General features: G+C 44.5%; 1 protein-coding gene across 3 annotated transcripts in view; it reads left to right on the top strand.

Moving 5' to 3' along the window:
* The window catches only part of LOC137342483 (nuclear GTPase SLIP-GC-like), a 156444-nt gene that overhangs the window by 110089 nt on the left and 21841 nt on the right, over positions 1-24514 (top strand). For all 3 annotated transcript variants that reach the window (XM_068006372.1, XM_068006374.1, XM_068006373.1), the window contains exons 10-15: positions 1279-1315; positions 1418-1537; positions 4092-4194; positions 8468-8601; positions 9636-9809; positions 13250-13410. In XM_068006372.1, coding sequence (XP_067862473.1) covers positions 1279-1315; positions 1418-1537; positions 4092-4194; positions 8468-8601; positions 9636-9809; positions 13250-13410 — 729 coding nt within the window. The remainder of the gene's footprint in view (positions 1-1278; positions 1316-1417; positions 1538-4091; positions 4195-8467; positions 8602-9635; positions 9810-13249; positions 13411-24514) is intronic.

The following is a 24514-nucleotide window of genomic DNA, read 5'->3' as shown; positions in this document are numbered from 1 at the left end:
CAGGCCTCTCTGTTCCTGCACCCCCTTTAAAATTGTACCATTTAGTTTATATTGCCTCTCCTCATTCTTCCTTCCAAAATGTAGCACTTCACACTTCTCTGCGTTAAATTTCATCTGCCATGTGTCTGCCCATTTCATCAGTCTGCCTCTGTCCTCCTGAAGTCTGTTACTATCCTCCTCATTGTTTACTACATTTCCCAGCTTTGTGTCACCTGCAAACTTTTAAATTAAGCCCCAAGTCTAGGTCATCAATATCAAAAAGAGCAGTGGTCCTAATACTGACCCCTGACCACTGTACACTTCCCTCCAGTCTGAAAAATAACCGTTCACCACTACTCTCTGCTTTCTGTCCCTTAGTTAATTTTGTATCCATGCTACCACTGTCCCTTTAATCCCTTGGGCTTCAATTTTGCTGACAAGTCTATTATGTGGTTCTTTACAAAAAGCCTTTTGAGAGTCCATATACAAAACATCAACCACACTTCCCTCATCAACCTTCTCTGTTACTTCATCAAAGAACTCAATCAAGTTAGTCAAACACGATTTGCCTTTAACAAATCTGTGCTGACTCTCATTAATTCACCCATGTTTTTCCAAGTGACAATTAATTTTGTCCCGGATTATTGTCTCTCAAAGTTTCCCCACCACCGAGATTATGCTGACTGGCCTGTAATTGGCTGGTTTATCCCCCTCCCTTTTTTTGAACAGGGGTGCAACATTTGTAATCCTCCAGTCCTCCGGCACCGCCCTCATATCGCAGGACAATTGGATGAAAGAAAAAATAACTTACATTTATGTTGCACCATTTACAACCTCAGGACGCCCCAAAGCACTTTACAGCCAATGAAGTACTTTAAAAGTGTAGTCACTGATGTAAGGTAGGAAATGCAGCAGCCAATTTGCACACAGCAAGATCCCACAAACAGCGATGTGATAATGACCAGATAATCTGTTTTCGTGACGATGGTTGAGGATAAATATTGACCAGGACACGGGGAGAACTCCACTGCTCTTCTTGGAAATGGGATGGGATCTTTTATATCCATCTGAGAGGCAAATGGGGCTCAGTTTTACATCTCGTCTGAAAGAAGGCACCTCCAACACTCCCTCAGTACTGCAGTATTAGCCAGGATTTTGTCCTTAAATCTCTGGAGTGGGATTTGAACCCACAACTTTCTGACTTAGAGGCGAGAGTGCTACCCATTGAGCCAAAACAGACAAAATGTCAGACATATGATTAATGTCCTGTTACTGACACATTCTGATTTGCTGTTTCAGGGAGCATGGTATCACTGCTGAAGAAATGAACAAATCTGTAAGTGAATATTAGACAAACTTTTAGAATGATTCATACCCTGAGCACGGAGAGCAGTGTCAGATTGTTTCTTTTCTTTCCATGATCCACCTCTTCGTACAGATTGAGGACGATTCGTCATATCGCAATAAACAGGTGAAACGATATTGCGTGCTGCATCGAAATGATAAAGTGAAGACAGCTATGATAATACAATATGAAAATAAGTGGAAAAGAATTAGGGTAAGTGTAATCCCTCAGGCGTTTCCGCCCAGTGCTAACCCTGCCGATCTGATCAGCTCACAACCTAAGGAAAGAAATCACAAACAGAGAAACGAGAGAGGCATCTCACAGTTACTGCAGAAACTCCTCCACCACAATGAACTTCATAGCAACACACAGGGTATGATACACTGCACACGGTATATACAGGCAGTGTGTGATACCCTGAGTGCTGTATATACAGGCAGTGTGTGATACCCTGAGTGCTGTATATACGGGCAGTGTGTGATACCCTGAGTGCTGTATATACAGGCAGTGTGTGATACCCTGAGTGCTGTATATACAGGCAGTGTGTGATACCCTGAGTGCTGTATATACAGGACAGAGTGTGATACCCTGAGTGCTGTATATACAGGACAGAGTGTGATACCCTGAGTGCTGTATATACAGGACAGGGTGTGATACCCTGAGTGCTGTATATACAGGCAGTGTGTGATACCCTGAGTGCTGTATATACAGGACAGAGTGTGATACCCTGAGTGCTGTATATACAGGACAGGGTGTGATACCCTGAGTGCTGTATATACAGGACAGGGTGTGATACCCTGAGTGCTGTATATACAGGACAGAGTGTGATACCCTGAGTGCTGTATATACAGGACAGAGTGTGATACCCTGAGTGCTGTATATACAGGACAGGGTGTGATACCCTGAGTGCTGAATATACAGGACAGGGTGTGATACCCTGAGTGCTGAATATACAGGACAGGGTGTGATACCCTGAGTGCTGTATATACAGGACATAGTGTGATACCCTGAGTGCTGTATATACAGGACAGAGTGTGATACCCTGAGTGCTGTATATACAGGACAGAGTGTGATACCCTGAGTGCTGTATCTACAGGACAGGGTGTGATACCCTGAGTGCTGAATATACAGGACAGGGTGTGATACCCTGAGTGCTATATATACAGGACATTGTGATACCTTGTGTGCTTTATGTACAGCACAGGATGTGATATGCTGAGTGCTGTATCTACAGGTCAGAGAGTGAAACCCTGGGTATTGTATATACAGGACAGAGTAGCATACCTTTTGCGCTATATAGACAGGGCAGAGTGTGATACCCAAAGTATTGAATATTACAGGGCAGAGTGTGATACCCTGAGCGCTGAATATACAGGCAGAGTGTGATACCCTGAGTGCTGGAAATACAGGCAGAGTGTGATACCCTGAATGCTGTATATACAGAGCAGAGTGTGGTACCCTGAGTGCTGTATATACAGGACAGAGTGTGATACCTTTTGCATTATATATACAGGGCAAAGTGTGTTACCTTTTGCGCTATATATACAGGGAAGAGTGTGATACCTTTTGCATTATATATACAGGGCAGAGTGTGATACCTTTTGCATTATATATGCAGGGCAGAGTGCGATACCTTTTGCATTATATATACAGGGCAGAGTGTGATACCTTTTGCATTATATATACAGGGCAGAGTGTGATACATTTTGCATTATATATACAGGGCAGAGTGCGATACCTTTTGCATTATATATACAGGGCAGAGTGCGATACCTTTTGCATTATATATACAGGGCAGAGTGCGATACCTTTTGCATTATATATACAGGGCAGAGTGCGATACCTTTTGCATTATATATACAGGGCAGAGTGCGATACCTTTTGCATTATATATACAGGGCAGAGTGTGATACCTTTTGTGCTATATATACAGGGCAGAGTGTAGTTCCCTGTACTGCACCTCCTTGATGTGTGGTCCAGAAAACTGTTGAGTTGTGATCCCAGCTGTTACTCCGGGATCGTTCCCACCCTGCAGAACTCTGCTGCTGACCCCACTGAGGTTTGTGGGGTCCGGGGATGAGCCTCCAGGAGTTGGACTCCGATGCTGTGTGGCTGCATCGGCAGCGTCCACTGCCAAGGACCCCAAAAACGTGGGTCAACGATGGCCAGACCATGGCAATGTCGGATCTCCTCCTGGGAAGTGGCAGATTGTGGCTCCAGTGGGCCTGTGTGTCAGTGAACCACTTTAAAAATGTTCAAACAAAATTTCCTTCCCATTTTTCAGGGGTCCAGCCCCTGACCCCTGCCGGGATTCCTTCCCCAATGGGGCCCACTTGCACTTTTCAGGAGGCTGATATCCCTCATCTCACTGGACATACCAGATTCCAAACTTACACTGGATCCCACTGAGGTCAAGGAAATGGGGGCTCCAGGTGGAGGGTGTTGACGCTCCCTCCATGTCAGTGTCTGTGTTTGGGCAGCAGAAGTTCCAGTATAAGGTCCGAGCCCCCCCAGCATACACAGGCCCAGCAGAGTTTGTGACTATTCCCGTGGAGTCCTGCTGGAGTTATGGCGGCAATGTGCCAGAACGGCCGAGCCATTTGAGGGCAATTAAATTGGAAGAAAATCAATAAAGTTTCACAAAGAGAAATTGAACTTCCAACTTAAAGTCGGCATGAGATTCCTGACCATTGCGTCCATCCCTAATTATTGAACATGGGAGGGGCTTAAACTGAAAACACTTTCATCTCAAATGTTTATTTTTCAGAGAAAGCAGTCTGCAGAATTAGAATTTTCAAAAGATGATCTCTACGTCTTCACCGTGAGCTCTGCACAATATTGGAAGTCACCTTCCAGTGATTCAGAAACAGGTTTGTGTGGGCTCCCTGTGTAGATTACTACAGGTTTAGGAGGCACATGGTGGCTGGGCATCCATGTAACCGTTAGCAACAGAGTATTCATCAAACAGCACTAGATGGACATTCACAGTAATTATATGGACAGTGGTTGGACGTTCACCAGTTATATGGACAATGGTTGGACGTTCACCAGTTATATGGACAGTGGTTGGACGTTCACCAGTTATATGGACAGTGGTTGGACTTTCACCAGTTATATGGACAGTGGTTGGACTTTCACCAGTTATATGGACAATGGTTGGACGTTCACCAGTTATATGGACAGTGGTTGGACTTTCACCAGTTATATGGACAGTGGTTGGACGTTCACCAGTTATATGGACAGTGGTTGGACGTTCACCAGTTATATGGACAGTGGTTGGACGTTCACTAGTTATATAGACAGTGGTTGGACGTTCACTAGTTATATGGACAGTGGTTGGACGTTCACCAGTTATATGGACAATGGTTGGACGTTCACCAATTATATGGACAGTGGTTGGACTTTCACCAGTTATATGGACAGTGGTTGGACTTTCACCAGTTATATGGACAGTGGTTGGACGTTCACCAGTTATATGGACAGTGGTTGGACTTTCACTAGTTATATGGACAGTGGTTGGACTTTCACCAGTTATATGGACAGTGGTTGGACGTTCACCAGTTATATGGACAGTGGTTGGACGTTCACCAGTTATATGGACAATGGTTGGACGTTCACCAGTTATATGGACAATGGTTGGACGTTCACCAGTTATATGGACAGTGGTTGGACGTTCACCAGTTATATGGACAGTGGTTGGATATTCACCAGTTATATGGACAGTGGTTGGACTTTCACCAGTTATATGGACAGTGGTTGGACGTTCACCAGTTATATGGACAATGGTTGGACTTTCACCAGTTATATGAACAATGGTTGGACGTTCACCAGTTATATGGACAGTGGTTGGACGTTCACCAGTTATATGGACAGTGGTTGGACGTTCACCAGTTATATGGACAGTGGTTGGACGTTCACCAGTTATATGGACAGTGGTTGGACGTTCACCAGTTATATGGACAGTGGTTGGACTTTCACTAGTTATATGGACAATGGTTGGACGTTCACCAGTTATATGGACAGTGGTTGGACTTTCACCAGTTATATGGACAGTGGTTGGACGTTCACCAGTTATATGGACAGTGGTTGGACTTTCACCAGTTATATGGACAGTGGTTGGACGTTCACCAGTTATATGGACAGTGGTTGGACGTTCACCAGTTATATGGACAGTGGTTGGACTTTCACCAGTTATATGGACAGTGGTTGGACTTTCACCAGTTATATGGACAGTGGTTGGACGTTCACCAGTTATATGGACAGTGGTTGGACGTTCACCAGTTATATGGACAGTGGTTGGACTTTCACCAGTTATATGGACAGTGGTTGGACTTTCACCAGTTATATGGACAATGGTTGGACGTTCACCAGTTATATGGACAGTGGTTGGACGTTCACCAGTTATATGGACAATGGTTGGACGTTCACCAGTTATATGGACAGTGGTTGGACGTTCACCAGTTATATGGACAGTGGTTGGACGTTCACCAGTTATATGGACAATGGTTGGACGTTCACCAGTTATATGGACAGTGGTTGGACGTTCACCAGTTATATGGACAGTGGTTGGACTTTCACTAGTTATATGGACAATGGTTGGACGTTCACCAGTTATATGGACAGTGGTTGGACTTTCACCAGTTATATGGACAGTGGTTGGACGTTCACCAGTTATATGGACAGTGGTTGGACTTTCACCAGTTATATGGACAATGGTTGGACGTTCACCAGTTATATGGACAGTGGTTGGACTTTCACCAGTTATATGGACAATGGTTGGATATTCACCAGTTATATGGACAATGGTTGGATATTCACCAGTTATATGGACAGTGGTTGGACGTTCACCAGTTATATGGACAATGGTTGGATATTCACCAGTTATATGGACAATGGTTGGATATTCACCAGTTATATGGACAGTGGTTGGACGTTCACCAGTTATATGGACAATGGTTGGATATTCACCAGTTATATGGACAATGGTTGGATATTCACCAGTTATATGGACAGTGGTTGGACGTTCACCAGTTATATGGACAATGGTTGGACGTTCACCAGTTATATGGACAATGGTTGGACGTTCACCAGTTATATGGACAGTGGTTGGACGTTCACCAGTTATGTGGACAGTGGTTGGACTTTCACCAGTTATATGGACAATGGTTGGATATTCACCAGTTATATGGACAGTGGTTGGATATTCACCGTGCTTATATCGGGTTTTAAATGAAATTGCAGATGTTTTAGCCACAATCATACAAAGCTCTCTCAATTCAGGAATTGTCCCTTTAGATTGTAAAATTGCAGATGTAACTCCATTATTTAAGAAAGGAGAGAAACCAGAAAATGATAGACCTGTTCGTCTAACATCTGTTATGGGGAAGTTATTGAAATCTATAATTAAGGACAGGGTGACTGAGCACTTAGAGAAATTTAAGCTGGTTAGAGAGAGCCTAAATGGATTTGTAAAGGGTCGGTCATGTCTAATGAACCTAATTGAATTTTTTGAGGAAGTAACTAAATTAATAGACAGGAATAGTTATGGATGTAGTTTATATGGATTTCCATTTGATAAGGTTCCATATAAAAGACTGTTAGCTAAGATTAAAGCTCATGGAATTAAAAGCAATACTGACCTGATTAGGCGATTGGTAGGCGGTAAAAGACGAGAGTAGAGATAATGACTCGAATTGGAAGGAAGTGACGAGTGGTGCCCCACAAGGATCTGCGCTGGGGCCTCAACTACTCTCCATTTTTATTAAGGACTTAGATAACACAATAGAGAGCCATACATCTAAGTTTGTCTATGACACAAAGATTGGTGACACAGTAAGTAGTGTAGATGGAAGCATAAAATTCAAAGAGACTTTGACAGATTAAGTGAGTGGACAAAACTGTGGCAGATGGATTTTCAATGCAGGTAAGTGTGAGGTCATCCATTTTGGACCAGGGAAGGATCGATCCGAGTATTGTTTAAATGGTGAAAAGCTCAGAACAGTGGCGGTCCAAAGAGATTGAGGAGTCCACGTACACAGCTCACTAAAATGTAGTGGTCAGGTACGAAAAATAATCAAAGAAGCTAATGGAATGATAGCCTTTATAACTGGAGGACTAGAATATAAAGGGGAGGAAGTTTTGCTACAACTATACAATGACCTGGTTAGATCACATCTGGAATACTGGGTACAGTTCTGGGCACCGCACCTCAGAAAGGATATATTGGTCTTGGAAGGAGTGCAGCACAGATTCACCAGAATGTTACCAGGGCTCCAAGGGTTAGATTATGAGGAGAGATTACATAAACTAGGCTTGTATTCCCTGGAATATAGAAGGATAAGGGGTGATTTGATTGAGGTTTTTAGGAGTTGAAAGCAATTGATCGGGTGGATAGAGAGAAACTTTTTCCACTGGTGGGTGAGTATAGGACAAGGGGACGTAACCTTAAAATCAGAGCCAGGCCATTCAGGAGAGAAGTTAGGAAACACTTCTTCACACAAAGGGTGGGAGAACTCTCCCACAAAAAGCAGTAGATGCTAGCTTAATTAATAATTTTAAATCTGAGATGGATAGATTTTTGCTAGCCGAGGGTATTAAGGGATATGGAGCCAAGGCAGGTGGATGGGGTTAGGATACAGATCAGCCATGATCTCATTGAGTGGTGGAACAGGCTTGAGGGGCTGAATGGCCTACTCCATTCCCTGTGTTCCTAATAGATGGACATTCACAACAATTACGTGGACAATAGATAGAAATTCACAGCATTTATATGGACAATCGATGCTGCAGTTAATATGTACTGCAGTGTTTCCTTAGTGCAGTGAGATACATGTAGTTTTTGTGACTGTCACACTGTTATCACCCTTTCCAACCTATCCCATAGTAAGGAGCTGAAAGTTTCCTTTAGCAATTATTGAATCATATCTCAAATCACCTCAATCCATTTCTGATGATCCAGTTGCAGTGATGGGAAAAAGCAGCTGCCAGTGCAGTCCCCATTCAAAACCTGACACTGGTGCAGAACGGGAGCAGCGATTGAAACCCTGGGCCTGCGAGTCCTCAGTTCCGTGCTTGTCCCTGCGCTAACGGCACACGTGAAGGCTCTCTGCAGGCTTCTCACCATCTCTGTGGTGTCATTTTTAGAAATCCCGAGACTGAGAAAACACATCATCAACATGTATTTAAAAGAAAGAAAGAAAGTGGTGACTGACTACGTGTCTGAGGTGTGGGGGTTGCTGCTCCTTCTCACATCACTCAACAACAGCCTGAATAAACAGGTAATTATAATTACACAGACTCTTCTGACTGGGCCCCGCCCCGAACCGTCCTGGCTCCGGGCCCCGCCCCGAACCGCCCTGGCTCCGGGCCCCGCCCCGAACCGTCCTTTCTCCGGGCCCCGCCCCGAACCGCCCTGGCTCCGGTCCCCGCCCCGAACCGCCCTGACTCCGGGCCCCGCCCCGAACCGCCCTGGCTCCGGGCCCCGCCCCGAACCGCCCTGGCTCCGGGCCCCGCCCCGAACCGCCCTGGCTCCGGGCCCCGCCCCGAACCGCCCTGGCTCCGGGCCCCGCCCCGAACCGCCCTGGCTCCGGGCCCCGCCCCGAACCGCCCTGGCTCCGGGCCCCGCCCCGAACCGTCCTGGCTCCGGGCCCCGCCCCGAACCGCCCTGGCTCCGGGCCCCGCCCCGAACCGCCCTGACTCCGGGCACCGCCCCGAACCGCCCTGGCTCCGGGCCCCGCCCCGAACCGTCCTGGCTCCGGGCCCCGCCCCGAACCGCCCTGGCTCCGGGCCCCGCCCCGAACCGCCCTGGCTCCGGGCCCCGCCCCGAACCGCCCTGGCTCCGGGCCCCGCCCCGAACCGCCCTGGCTCCGGGCCCCGCCCCGAACCGCCCTGGCTCCGGGCCCCGCCCCGAACCGCCCTGGCTCCGGGCCCCGCCCCGAACCGCCCTGGCTCCAGTCCCCGCCCCGAACCGCCCTGACTCCGGGCCCCGCCCTGAACCGCCCTGACTCCGGGCCCCGCCCCGAACCGCCCTGACTCCGGGCCCCGCCCCGAACCGCCCTGGCTCCGGGCCCCGCCCCGAACCGCCCTGGCTCCGGGCCCCGCCCCGAACCGCCCTGGCTCCGGGCCCCGCCCCGAACCGCCCTGACTCCGGGCCCCGCCCTGAACCGTCTTGACTCTCTGTCTTGCCCGGAATCTTTCTTAAACCGCTCAATCTTGAATTCTGGGAATACCTTTTGAGCCAATTTTGTGAATTGTTATTGAGCAAAATTTACAAAAACTGACTGGTTTCTTTAAACACTGTAAATCTTTGCAGAATAACATCCTCAGCACGAGATTTAAGACCATGTCTGAGAGTTTCGAGGAACAATTGGGAAGCCTTACTGATCATATGGAACGTTTTGCCAGAAATCTGCAGGATCAACTCAAACGAGGAGTTGACAAAGATGAGAAAAAGTGCCTTGAAGTCATTAAAAGGCACACAGAGCGGGTAGGTACAGTGAGTGAGGTGAAATGGAGGATGGGAGCAGTATTCACAGCTCGCAGTGATAATGGCGCGGAGCCCTCTACAGGGCATCTGGGACCTGAGTGAACGGGGCAAGCAACTGGGTATCTCCTTAACCAATCAGATTGAAGGATTGTGAAATTAACAGTGCGAGGACTGAACCAGGAAGTGTAAGTCAGAGTGGGTGAATTCAATGTCAAATCAGGTACAGAAAGAGAAATAAAGAGAGGGAAAGAAAGATTGGATTAAGGGAGAGAAAAAAAAGAGATGGAAAAAGTGAAAACAAAATTAAAACTTTTAAATTTCCAACAACAGTTGAAAGCTGAAGGAATGAGACTCCACACGTGTAATAGTTAATTTTCAGTGCCTGAGAGGTTGACTGGCAGTAATTAAGATTTATCACGCCATTAAAAGTTTACTTAGACTTGAAATTGACAAGACCTAACTTTCTGTGGTGAGTTTAGTTGGTAACTAGCACGCAAATACAGCATCTTCACGCCATTTGATGCATTTCAATGGTGAGGCAGACGATGATTTCGATGCTGTTTTCGCAAAGCTAACATTGGAACAGCACATATCCGACAGCAACTTTTCAATTTCTGCCTTTAATCGCTCGTCTGCCCTCGCCTGAAGTTGCTGTGGTATTTGAGCATAAATAACGGAGAGTGCCATTAACCTCACCGTTATTTTGACAGCAGTTTTTGAGCCATTGGGTTTTATAGCCCCCTCGCTTGTTTACTTAATGAGGGAAACCTTTGACCACTTATTGGGAGCCAAGCTGGCTTCCCCCATCTACTCTAGATGGTCCTAATGGCCTGAAATAACGGAAGTCAAAGAAAGAAAGACTTGCATTTATATCGAGCCTTTCATGACCTCAGGACGTCGCAAAGAGCTTTACAGCCAATGAAGTGCTTTTGAAGTGTTGTCACCGTTGGAATGTAGGAAACGTGGCTGCCAATTTTTACACAGTGAGGTCCCACAAACAGCAAGGTGATAATGGCCAGATAATCTGTTCTTAGGTTCTGGTTAAGGGATAAATACTGGCCAGGATATCGAGGAGAACTCCCCAGCTCTTTGAATAATGGAATCTTTTACATCCATTTGAGAGGGCAGCCTCTGGAGTGGGACTTGAACCCATGACCTTCTGACTCAGAGGTGAGAGTACTACGACCAAGACATGGCTAACAATGAGTGAATGTACACTTCATCGCAAATGGCAATAGAATCATACAATGAAAGAATCTTACACCACAGCAGTAGGTCAATCTGTGCCGGCTCTTTGAAAGTTTATTAGAACGCTGGTCGCTTTGTACATTGGCAGTGGTAGAACGCTGGTCCCTTTGTAGATGGGCAATACTAGAACACTGGCCAGCATTTATTGTCACAGCAAAAGAAGAGGTGGTTGAGATACTGGATGGGCTAAAAAGGCTGGCTGTACTTAAAGTAGATAAATCACCCGGTCCGGATGGGATGCATCCGAGGTTGCTGAGGGAAGTAAGGGTGGAAATTGCAGAGGTACTGACCATGATCTTCCAAACATCCTTAGATACGGGGGTGGTGCCAGAGGACTGGAGAATTGCAAATGTTACATCCTTGTTCAACAAGGTGTGTAAGGATAAACCCAGCAACTACAGGCCAGTCAGTTTAACCTCGGTGATGGGGAAGCTTTTAGAAACGATAATCCGGGACAAAATTGATAGTCACTTGGACAAGTGTGGATTAATAAAGGAAAGCCAGCACGGGTTTGTTAAAGGCAAATCGTATTTATCTAACCTGCTTGAGTTTTTTGATGAGGTAACAGAGAGGGTTGATGAGGGCAGTGCAGTTGATGTGGTGTCTATGGACTTTCAAATGGCGTTTAATGAAGTGCCTCATAATAGGCTTGTCAGCAAAATTGATGCCCATGGAATAAAAGGGGCAGTGGCAGCATGGATATAGAATTGACTAAGTGACAGGAAACCGAGAGTAGTGGTGAATGGTTGTTTTTCGGACTGGAGGGAGGTATTCAGTGGTGTTCCCCAGGGGTCGGAGCTGGGACCACTGCTTTTCTTGATATATATTAATGACTTGGACTTGGGTGTACAGGGCACAATTTCAAAATTTGCAGATGACACAAAATTTGAAAAGGTAGCAACCAGTGAGGAGGATAGTGATAGACTTCAAGAGGATATAGACAGGCTGGTGGCATGGGCAGATATATGGCAGATGAAATTCAACGCAGAAAAGTACAAAGTGATACATTTTGACAGGAAGAATGAGGAGAGGCAATATAAACGAAAGGGCACAATTCCAAAAGGGGTGCAGGAACAGAGAGAACTGGGGGTATATGTGCACAAATTGTTGAAGATGGCAGGGCAGGTTGAGAAAGCGGTTGAAAAAGCAAATGGGATCCTTGGCTTTATAAATAGAGGCAAAGAGTACAAAAGCAAGGAAGTTATATTGAACTTTTATAAAACACTGGTTCGGCCACAACTGGAGTATTGTGTCTAGTTCTGGGCACCGCACTTTAGGAAAGAGGTGAAGGCCTTAGAGAGGGTGCAGAAGAGATTTACTAGAACGGTTCCAGGGATGAGGGACTTTAGTTACGTGGATAGACTGGAGAAGTTGGGACAGAGAAGATTGAGAAGAGATTTAATAGAAATATTCAAAATCATGAAGGGTTTAGATAAAGTAAATATAGAGAAACTGTCCCCCTTGGCAGAAGGGTCAAGAACCAGAGGACACAGATTTAAGGTGATTGGCAAAAGAACCAAAGGTGACATGAGGAAAAGCGTTTTTACACAGCGAGTGCTTATGATCTGGAATGCGCTGCCTGAAAGGGCGGTGGAAGCAGATTCAATCATGGCTTTCAAAAAGGAACTGGATAAATACTTGAAGGAAAAAAATTTGCAGGGATACGGAGAAAGAGCAGGGGATTGGGACTAACTGGATTGCTCTTCCAAAAAGCCAGCATTGGCTCGATGGGCCAAATGGCCTCTTTCTGTGCTGTAACTATTCTATGATTCCATGATTCTATGATTGGGCAGTGCATGCACACCAGCACAGATCAGTTGGGCCAAATGGCCTGTTTGTGTGCTGTATATTTTATGTAATTGTACATTGGCAGTAGATGAACGATGGTGTTTATTGTCCAGATTTGATGAGGTTCCTTATATGCTGTAGAGCCGCTTCTGGGCACAAGTTCCCTTCTGCTGCTGCAACAGCTGGAGCTTCCACACATCCCTTTTGGGACTTGATAAGCTCCGATCTTTTATTGTGCCTTGTTTTGCTTTCAGTTAGAACAGACCTAGGTCTTGAAGCCACTCCTGATATGTCACTAATTTACATCTGTAACCATTGAATAAAAGAACTGTATAACATAAAATAATCATTATTTAAAATAGTAAACACAAATAACGTGCATATCTGTGTCCTTGTTTTTGTAGCCAGGGACTAATTCTTACCAAGGTTACCACAGGACACTGAAAGCGATATGTAACTACGATGGGGTTTACAACTCACCCACGTTTGGGCCAATCGATGTTAACCGCGATCTGTCACAGAGTCTCCACAGTGAAATTGATCCTTTTTTTGAAAGTACATTTCAGTAAGTACCCTAGTAATACACACAACACTTACACACCAATCGATGAGTTAGGGAGTAACCGACCAGGGATCATTAAACATCAGGCAAAGTCGAGCTTCACATCCCCTCGGTTTAGTAAATGTAGATAGAAGCCCAATTTTCTGATCATACTTAGAATGCAGTTTATTTTCACTAATTCCGAGATTTAATGTGTTTTACTGCTTGTGATCGCCTGCCCTTGAACAGAGCAGTGTCGTTTGCTCCAACATTTTACTTTGGTTCTTAGCCAAACAAAGCTTTCCTTTATCGTTATCTGATTTATTGTAAGTGTTTTACCATTTGAATAATGGACTCCTGAATGTTCCTTTATGACTGATGCTGTGCTTCCTTAGAAGCCGTGACTACCTCAGTGCTCACCTTGCACTGTATGGCCTGTGCCCTGGAGCAGGGTTGAGTCATAGATGTTGTTGAATCTGACTCCCCTTTGAGGGCTGATCATGCAAACACCTTCCACAGTCAGCAAACCTTTGTTCCATTCAACCCTTGAATGGAGCCAGGAGTTCTGAAGCTTTCTAATCTCTTGTTAGTCTGAATAGCACTGCTCTGGTAGGCTTTCCACAGAATCAGTCTTGCCATTGCACTTTGAAAACTTTGAAGCCCCCACAGGGATAGTTTAGGGCTGACTTTGGTGTGTAGTTTGAAATGCCACCCCACGAGTATTTCTGATGCTACCTGGTCCAAACCTGTCTGAAGAAAGAAAGAACTTGCATTTATATAGTACCTTTCACATCCTCAGGATGTCCCGAAGCGTTACCCAGCCAATTAAGTACTTTTAAAAAGTAGTCACCGTTGTAACGCAGGGAAATGCAGCAGTCAGTTTGCGTACAGCAAGATCCCTCAAACAGCAATAAAATGAGTAACCAGTTAATCTGTTTTGACGGTGTTGGTGCAGGGAGGAATGTTGGCCCAGCACACTGGAAGAACACCCTTGCTTTTCTTCAGAAAAATGCAAGGGATCTTTTACGTCCACCTGAACAGTCAGGGCATCGGTTTGAAGCCTCAACTGAAAGACAAATGAATCCCTAAGTGAGGGAAACGAGTTTGAGCTGCAGAAGATTTAAAAATGAGAGGATGCAGATTCTAACACAAAGAGCCATACTCTGCTGGGATGCACGTTTTGTTTCATGAGTTTAATGTTAACTTCTGAGTTTAATGAAATCCTGAGTCTATCATCTAGTTATTGAAATCCTTCTCGACCTGTCTGCCATCTTTGACATGGGTGACCACACCAACCTCCTCCAATGCCTTTCCTCCACTGTCTGGCTGGGTGAGACTGCGCTCACCTGGTTCCATTCTTACCTGTCCAGCCGTAGCCAGAGAATCTCCTGCAATGGCTTCTCTTCCTGCTCAGGCACCGTAACCACTGAAGTCCCTCAAGGGTCTATCCTTGGCCCCCTCCTATTTCTGATCTACATGCTGCCACTCGGTGACATCATCCGAAAACACAATGTCTGAGGCTGAACCAGACCATTCGCAATCTTGGCGTCCAATTGGACCCTGAGCTGAGCTTCCAACCCCATATCCTCTCCATCATCCAGACCGCCTACTTCCATCTCCTTAACATCACCTGTCTCCGCCCCTGCCTCAGCTCATCTGCTGCTGAAAACCTTATCCATGCCTTTGTTACCTCCAGACTCCACTATTCCAATGCTCTCCTGGCCGGCCTCTCACCCTTCACCCTCCTCACCCAAACCTCAGCTGCCCGTTTCCTAACTCGCACCAAGTCCCGTTCATCCATCATCCCTGAGCTCGCTGACCTGCATTGGCTCCCAGTCCGGCAATACCTCGGATTTTAAATTCTCATCCTTGTGTTGAAATCCCTCCATGGCCTCGCCCCTCCCTATCTCTGTAACCTCCTCCAGCCCTACAACACCCAAGACCTCTGCATTCCTCCAGAGTTTTTTGATGAGGTAACCCTCTGGTCGATGAGGGCAATGCAGTTGATGTGGTGTATATGGACTTTCAAAAGGCGTTTAATGACGTGCCGCATGGTCGGCTTAAGATTGCGGCCCATGGAATAAAGGGGGCAGTAGCAACATGGATTGGCTAAGGGAAAGGAAACAGAGAGTAGTGGAGAACGGTTGTTTCTCGGACTGGAGGGAGGTGTACAGTGCTGTTCTCCAGGGGTTGGTGCTGGGACTACTGCTTTTCTTGATCTATATTAATGACTTGGACTTGGGTGTACAGGGCACAATTTCAAAATTTGCAGATGACACAAAGCTTGGAAGGGTAGTAAACAGTGAGGAGGATAGTGATAGACTTCAAGAGGATATAGACAGGCTGGTGGCATAGGTGGATACGTGGCAGATGAAATTTAACGCAGAAAAATGCGAAGTGATACATTTTGGTGGGAAGAATGAGGAGAGGCAATATAAACTAGAGGGCACAACTCTAAAAGGGGTACAGGAACAGGGAGATCTGGGGGTATATGTGCACAAATCATTGACGTTGGCAGGGCAGGTTGAGAAAGTGGTTAAAAAAGCATACGGGATCCTGGGCTTCATAAATAGATGTAAGGACTTGCACAACACCAGGTTATTGTCCAACAGTTTTATGTTAAATCACAAGCTTTCGGAGCTTTCAATGCCTGACTATTTCTGCGATGCGTTTTTAGAATCCCTTCGCTCACCTGACGAAGGAGGAAAGCTCCGAAAGCTTGTGATTTAAAATAAAACTGTTGGACTATAAGCTGGTGTTGTGCAAGTCCTTACATTTGTCCACCCCAGTCCATCACCGGCATCTCCACTTCATAAATAGAGGCATCGAGTACAAAAAAGCTTACCCAAGCATTGCCCAATCACAATGAGAGGCAAATTGTCCAATTGCATTGAAAAGTGAATTGTCCAATCACAATGACAGGTTGATTGTCCAATCACAATGATAGGCGAATGGTCCAATTACGATGATAGGCGAATGGTCCAATCACGATGATAGGCGAATTGTCCAATCACACTGATTGTGAATTGTCCATTTACAATGTCCTTTCACAATGATAGGTGAATTGGCTCTTCGCAACGAAAGGCCATTCATCCCTTCACAACTCTAGGTGAATAGAAACATAGAAAATAGGAGCAGGAGTAGGCCATTCGGCCCTTCGATCCTGCTCCGCCATTCAATACGATCATGGCTGATCCTCTATCTCGATACCATATTCCTGCTCTCTCCCCATACCCCTTGATGCCTTTTCTGTCTAGAAATCTATCTAGCTCCTTCTTAAATATATTCAGTGACTTGGCCTCCACAGCCTTCTGTGGTAGAGAATTCCACAGATTCACCACCCTCTGAGTGAAGAAATTTCTCCTCATCTCAGTCCTGAATGTCCTACCCCATATCCTGAAACTTTGACCCCTCGTTCTGGACCCCCCAGCCAGGGGAAACATCCTCCCTGCACCAGTGTCTAGACCTGTCAGAATTTTATATGTTTCAATGAGATCCCCTCTCATTCTTCTAAACTGTAGTGAATACAGGCCGAGTCGATCCAATCTCTCCTCATACGACAGTCCTGCCATCCCAGGGATCAGTCTGGTGAACCTTCGCTGCGCTCCCTCCATGGCAAGTATGTCCTTTCTGAGTCCATTCACGATGATCGGTGAATTATCCAATCACAATGAAAGATGATGGATGAATTGTCCATTCACAATGATAAGCAAATTGTCCAATCACAACGATAGGTGAATAGTCCAGTCACAATGATAGGTGAATAGTCCAATCACAATGAAAGATGAATTGTCCCTTCAAAATGATAAATGAATTGTCCAATCATGTTGAGAGGCCAATTGTCCAATCACAATGATAAGTAAATTGTCCAATTGCAATGATTGGTTAACTGTCCATTTTCAATGATAAACGAAGTGTCCAATCACAATGAAAGGTGAATTGCCCAGTCATAATGATAGACGAATTGTCCAATCACAATGATAGACGAATTGCCCAATCATAATGATAGACGAATTGTCCAATCACAATAGGCCAATTGTCCAATCACCATGAAAGGTCAATTGTCCAGTCACAATTATAAGTGAATTGCAGCTTTGTAATGTTAGGTGAATTCTCCAATCACAATGATAGGCCATTTGTCCAATCAAAATGCCGGGTGAATTGTCCAATCACAATGATAGGTGAATTGTCCAATCACAATGATTACATCGAATTGCATCGAAACTGCAGCACAGAAACGGGACATTCGGCCCAACAGGTCCATGCCGGTGTCCATCGAGCCTCCTCCCTCCTTACTTCATCTAACATTATCAGCATATCCTTTCTCCTTTATGTATTTATCTAGGTTCCCCTTGAATGTATCTATGCTAGTCGCCTCAACTACTCCTTGTGGTAGTGAGTTCCACGTTCTCACCACTCTCTGGGTAAAGAAGTTTCTCCTGAATTCCCTATTAGATTTATTAGTGACTATCTTATATTTATGGCCCCTAGTTCTTGTCTCCTCTGCAAGTGGAAATGTCTTCTCCATGTCTACCTTATCAAAATATTTCATAATCTTAAAGACCTCTACAGGTCACCCCTCAGCCTTCTCTTTTCTAGAGAAAAGAGCTCCATCCTGCGCAATCTTTCCTGATAGGTCTAACCTCTCAGTTCTGGTGTCATCCTAGTAAATCTTTTTTGCACGTTCTCCAGTGCCTTTATATCCCTTTTATTATATGGAGACCAGATTTGTTCACAATACTCTAAGTGAGGTCTAACCAAGGTTCTATACAAGTTTAACATAACCTCTCTGCTTTTCAATTCTATCCCTCTCGAAATGAACCCCATTGCTTGATTTCCCTTTTTTTATGGCCTTATTAACCTGCATCGCAACTTTCAATGATTTGTGTATCTGTACCACCCGATCCCTCTGCTCCTCTCCCCCATTTAAACTGTTATTTTCCAAGCAGTATGTGGCCCCCTTATTCTTCCTACCAAAATGTAATCTCTCACACTTATTTATATTGAAATTCATTTGCCAATTGCACGACCATTCTGCAAATTTATTAATGTCTTCCTGTATTTTGTCGCTGTCCTCCTCAGTATTAACTATACTTCTCAATTTGGTGTCGTCCGCAAATTTTGAAATTGTGCTTAAGATTTCCGAGTCCAAATCATTTGTGTAAATGGTAAACAACAGTGGTCCCAGCACCGATCCTATGGAACACCACTTCCCACCTTTTGCCAGTCTGAGTAACTACTTTTAACCCCCTACTCTCTGTTTTCTGTTTTGTAGCCAGCTTGCTATCCATTCTGTTACCTGTCCCCTGACTCCACATGCTCTGACCTTAGTCATGAGTCTACAATGCGGTACCTTATCAAAAGCCTTTTGAAAATCCAAATATATTACATCTATTGAATTACCTTTGCCTACCGTTTCTGTCACTTCATCAAAGAATTCAATAATGTTGGTCAACCTTGACCTTCCCTTTTAAAAATCCGTGCTGACTATTCTTTATTATATTTTCATTCTCTAGATGTTTTTCTATTACATGTTTGAGTAAAGATTCCATTATCTTTCCTACCACCGACGTTAAGCTAACAGGTCTATAGTTCCCTGGACTTGTTCCATCTCCCTTTTTAAATATAGGAATCACATTAGCTGTCTGACTGTCCTCTGGCACTATTCCCTTTTCTAATGAATTTTTATATATATGTAACAGTGCCTCTGCTATCTCCTCCCTAACTTCTTTTAATATTCACAGATGCAATCAATCTGGACCAGGAGTTTTATTCTCTCAGTTTGATTAGTTTATCAATTATCTCCCCCCTTTCTATCTTAAATCTCTTTATATCTTTTTTGATCTCTGCTTCTAATGTTCTGCCCACCTTGTTAGTCTCCCTGGTAAATACTGAGACAAAGTAATTATTTAATATTTCTGCCATTTCGCTGTCATAACCTGTGAGTTTATCTTATGCATCCCTTAGTAGCCCTCTCCCTATCCTGATTTTTCTTTTGTTATTTATGTGTCTGTGGAATACTTTTCTATTTCTTTTTATATTCCTTGATGATTTAATTTTGTAGTTTCTCTTTGCTTTCCTAATTGTTTTTTTAAACTTCTTTCCTAACCTCTTCGTATTCCCTTTTGTCATCCTCTCCTTTGTTTTCTAGTAACTGAGAGGGTTGATGAGGGTAGTGTGGTTGATGTGTACATGGACTTTCAAAAGGCATTTCATACAGTAGCACATAATAGGCTTGTTAGCAAAATTAAAGTCCATGGGATTAAAGGGACAGTGGCAACGTGGATATAAAGTTAGCCAAGGGACAGAAATCAGAGAGTAGTGGTTTTTCAGACTGGAGGGAAGTATACAGTGGTGTTCCCCAGGGGTCAGTATTAGGACCACTGCTCTTTTTGATATATATTAATGACCCGGACTTGGGTATAGAGGGTATAATTTCAAAGTTTGCAGATGACACAAAACTCAGAAATGTAGTAAACAATGTGGAGGATAGTAACAGACTTCAGGAGGATATAGACAGACTGGTGAAATGGGCAGACACATGGCAACTGAAATTTAATGCAGAGAAGTGTAAAGTGATGCATTTTGGTAGGAAGAATGAGGAGAGGCAATATAAACTAAATGGTACAATTTTAAAGGGAGTGCAGGAGCAGAGAGACCTGGGGGTGCACCTACACAAATTTTTGAAGGTGGCAGGACAACCTGAGAAGGCTTTTAAAAAAGCATATGGGATGCTGGGCTTTATTAATAGAGGCATAGAGTACAAAAGCAAGGAAGTTATGCAAAACCTTAATAAACAATGGTTAGGCCTCAGCTGCAATATTGGGTTCAATTCTGGGCACCTCACTTTAGGAAGGATGTCAAAGCCTGAGAGAGGGTGCAGAAGAGATTTACTAGAATGGTTCCAGGGATGAGGGACTTCAGTTATGTGGAGAGACTGGAGAAGCTGAGGTTGTTCTCCTTAGATCAGGGAGGATGTTCCCGATGGCTGAGGAGTCCAGAACCAGGGATCACAGTCTCAGGATACGGGGAATGCCATTTAGAACCGAGATGAGGAGAAATTTCTTCACTCAGAGGGTGGTGAACTTGTGGAATTCTCTACCACAGAAGGCAGTGGAGGCCAAGTCAATAAATATATTCAAGAAGGAGATAGATATATTCCTTAATGCTAAAGGGATCAAGGGATATGGGGAAAAAGTGGGAACAGGGTACTGAGTTAGATGATCAGCCATGATCATTCTGAATGGCAGAGCAGGCCCGAAGGGCTGAATGGCCTACTCTTGCTCCTATTTTCTATATTTCTATATTTCCATGAAGGTTAAGAGGAGTTTTAATAGAGGTGTTCAAAATTATGAACGGTTTTGATAGAGTAAATAAGGAGGAACTGTTTCACTGGCAGACAGGTCGGTAACCAGAGGACACAGATTTAAGATGATAGGCAAAGGAGTCAGAGGTGACATGAGGAAACATTATTTTACACAGCGAGTTGTGATGATCTGGAATGCACTGCCTGAAAGGGCGGTGGAAACAGATTCAGTAGTAACTTTCAAAAGGGAATTAGATAAAACTTGAATAGAAAAAATTTAGAGGGCTATGGGGAAAGAGCAGGGGAATGGGACTAATTGCATTGATCTTTCAAAGAGCCGATGGGGCAAATGGCCTCCTCCTGTGCTGTACGTACTATGATATGATACTTAGTGTATTCCTTTCTCTTTAGTTTCAATTTTGCCCTTATTTCTTTATTCATCCATGGTGTATCATTACTGGCTAGTTTGTTCTTGCTTTTTAGTGGGATATATTTCTCCTGGACTCTATTGATCACCATTTTAAATGTTTCCCACTCCTGTTCCATTTCTTTATCAGTAAATTTTTCCAGTTTATCTTTCCTAGTTCCATTTTCATCCCCTGAAAATCAGCTTTTTCCCAATTTATTACTTTGGTTCTTGTCTTATGTCCTTCTCAGTCTTTAGCTTAAATCTTAATATGTTGTGATTGCTATTGCCTAGATGTTCCCCTACACTTACTTCTCTTATCTGTTCTGGTTCATTTCCCATCACTAGATCCAGCAGTGTTTCCTCTCTTGTTGGGCTTTTTACATACTGGGTGAGAAAGGACTCCTGCACACACTGTAAAAACTCCATTCCCTCTACCCCTTTACCTCTCTCCTCTTGCCAGTTTATTTGGGGGTAGTTAAAATCTCCCCTGATTATTATCCTATGTCCTTTACTCATTTCACATATTTGCTTATATATTTCTTCCTCCACCTCCTTTCCACTATTAGGTGGTCTGTAGTAAACCCCTATTAGTGGGATCGATCCCTTCTTATCATTTATTTCAATCCATACGGATTCTGTTTCTCTCCTATTAGTTATGTTACTTTTTTCTACTGCTATTATATTACCTCCAATCAGTACATCTACTCCACCCCACTCCTTCCCTGTCCTTTCCGATTATTTTATAACCTCCAATATTTAATTGCCAGTCCTGTTCTTTATATTGCCATGTTTCAGTTATTCCTTCTACATTAGGTTTCTCACTGGATTATTGCCTCCAGTTCCCCCGTTTTATTTTGGACTGTGTAAATTGCTGTCCAGGCAGTTGAATTCATCTTCAATAGTTGTTCCTTTCACTTTATTTTTAACAGTCCTTTTATATTTCTGTTTTATAAATGTATTTGTTCCTTGACCGTTTATGTTATCTTTATTCTTTACTCTGGTCTGACCTTTACACTCATCTCCTGTTTCTTTCATCTTTAATCTTTTATTATTGCTCCAAGATCCCTCCCCCCATCTTGCTAGTTTGAAGCCTTCTCCACGGCCCTATTTATCCTTTCCACTCGGACAATGTCCCATTCCGGTTCAGGTGGATCCTGTCCCAGTGGTACAGCTCCTTCCTGTCCCAGTACTGGTGCCAGTGTCCCATGAAATGGAACCCTCCTTCCCACACCAGTCTCTCAGCCACTCATTCACTCTCCTGATCTGCCTATCCCAGTGCCAATTAACACGAGGCTTGGGTAGTAATCCTGAGATTATCACCCGTGAGGTCCTGCTTTTTAATTTCGTTCCTAACTTATGATATCCCCTTTGCAGAACCTCCTCCTTGTTCTTCCTTATGTCATTGGTCCCGACAGGGACCGTGGAAACTGGATCCTCCCCCTCCCTTTCCAAGTTCCTCTCCAGTTGCTCCGAGATGTCCTTTACTTGTGCACCAGGTAGGCAGTACACCCTCCTGGACTCTCGGTCGTGACTGCAGAGGACGCTATCTGTCACCCTAATTATAGAATCCTTTATGACTACGACCTTTCTATTCTGATCCTTCCCCCCCCCTTGGACTGCCTCATGCTCCACGGTGCCATGGTTAACATTCTGGGCATCCTCCCTGCAGCCTTCACCCTTATCCTCACAGGTATCAAGTACCTTGTGCCTGTTGGACAGGACCAGTGTCTGCAGGACCTCCTTCTCTACCTCCCCCTCCCTTATGTGTCGGAGTGTCTCGAACTCGCTCTCCAGCTCAAAGACTCTGAGCCGGAGTGTCTCAAGGCAGAGACATTTCCTGCAGATGTGGCAATCGGGACAGACTCACTGTCCACAAATCCCACATATTACAGTCCCAACACACAGCCTGTGCTGCCATTTCTAGTTTGTATTTATTTAATCAGTAGTTTATTTCTAAGACTAATAGAATCACTTCAGAACATCCCCTCCAGCTTCCCCTTATCTATGATGTGGAGATGCCGGTGATGGACTGGGGTGGACAAATGTAAGGAATCTTACAACACCAGGTTATAGTCCAACAATTTTATTTTAAAATCACAAGCTTTCGGAGATTATCCCCTTCGTCAGGTGAGTGAGTGAATAAGAGGTTCTCAAATCACATATCTTATATTAGGCTGGGACACCATCACACCAATCAAAAGGTGTTGTTGGTGTTCAGACAGGTTAGCCATGGAAAACAGTAGGTCCCAGTATGCTGAATACACATTGTGTCAAATTATACAGACAGAGAGAAAGAGACCCAAAAGACAATCTTCTTATTGGAGAGCAACCCTACCTTTCACATGGAATTGATGAAGTATTTGAGAACTGGGGGAATCTGCAAGTAACTTGCTTTGCCTCAGTCTGACCTGCGTTTGTCCACGATGCAGGACCACAGGCACTAGCCGCAAATAAGGTCTCCCTTCCCCTCCCTCGATCCCTTCAACCCTCTCTTCTACATAAGAAACAAATCGGAGCAGGAGTAGGCCATACGGCCCCTCGAGCCTGCTCCGCCATTCAATAAGATCATGGCTCACCTTCGAGCTCAACTCCACTTTACTGCCCAATCCCCATATCCCTTGATTGCCCTCGAGTCCAAAAATCTATCTATCTCAGCCTTGAATATGTTCAATGACTGAGCAACCACAGCACTCTCGGGTAGAGAATTCCAAAGATTCACAATCCTTTGAGTGAAGAAATTCCTTCTCATCTCAGTCTTAAATGGCCGACCCCTTATCCTGAGACTATGCCCCCATGTTCTAGACTCTCCAGCCAGAGGAAACATCCTCTTAGCATCTACCCTGTCAAGCCCCCTCTGAATTTTATACGGTTTAATTAGATCACCTCTCATTCTTCTAAACTCCAGAGAGTATAGGCCCATTCTACTCAATCTCTCCTCATAGGACAACCCTCTCATCCCAAGAATCAATCTAGTGAACCTTCGTTCCACCGCCTCCAAGGCAAGTATATCCTTCCTGAGACAAGGAGACCAAAATTGTACACAGTACTCCAGGTGAGGTCTCAACAAAACCCTGTAGAATTGTAGCAAGACTTCCTTACTCTTGTATTCCAACCCCCTTGCAATAAAGGCCAACATACCATTTGCCTTCCTAATTGCTTGCTGTACCTGCATGCTAACTTTTTGTGTTTCTTGTACGAGGACACCCAACTCTCTCTGAACCAACATTTAATAGTTTCTCACCATTTAAAATATATTCTGCTTTTCTATTCTTCCTACCAAGTGAATAACCTCACATTTCCCCACATTATACTGCATCTGCCACCTTCTTGCCCACTCACTTAACCTGTCTATATCCCTTTGCAGATGCTGTGTCCTCCTCGCAGCTTACTTTCCCACCTAGCTTTGTATCGTC

The sequence above is a fragment of the Heptranchias perlo genome, chromosome 26 (assembly GCF_035084215.1).
Source record: "Heptranchias perlo isolate sHepPer1 chromosome 26, sHepPer1.hap1, whole genome shotgun sequence".
NCBI classification, from domain to species: Eukaryota; Metazoa; Chordata; class Chondrichthyes; order Hexanchiformes; family Hexanchidae; genus Heptranchias; species Heptranchias perlo.
The sequence above is the reverse complement of the archived record's forward strand: the minus strand, read 5'-3'. Positions and strand labels throughout refer to the sequence as shown.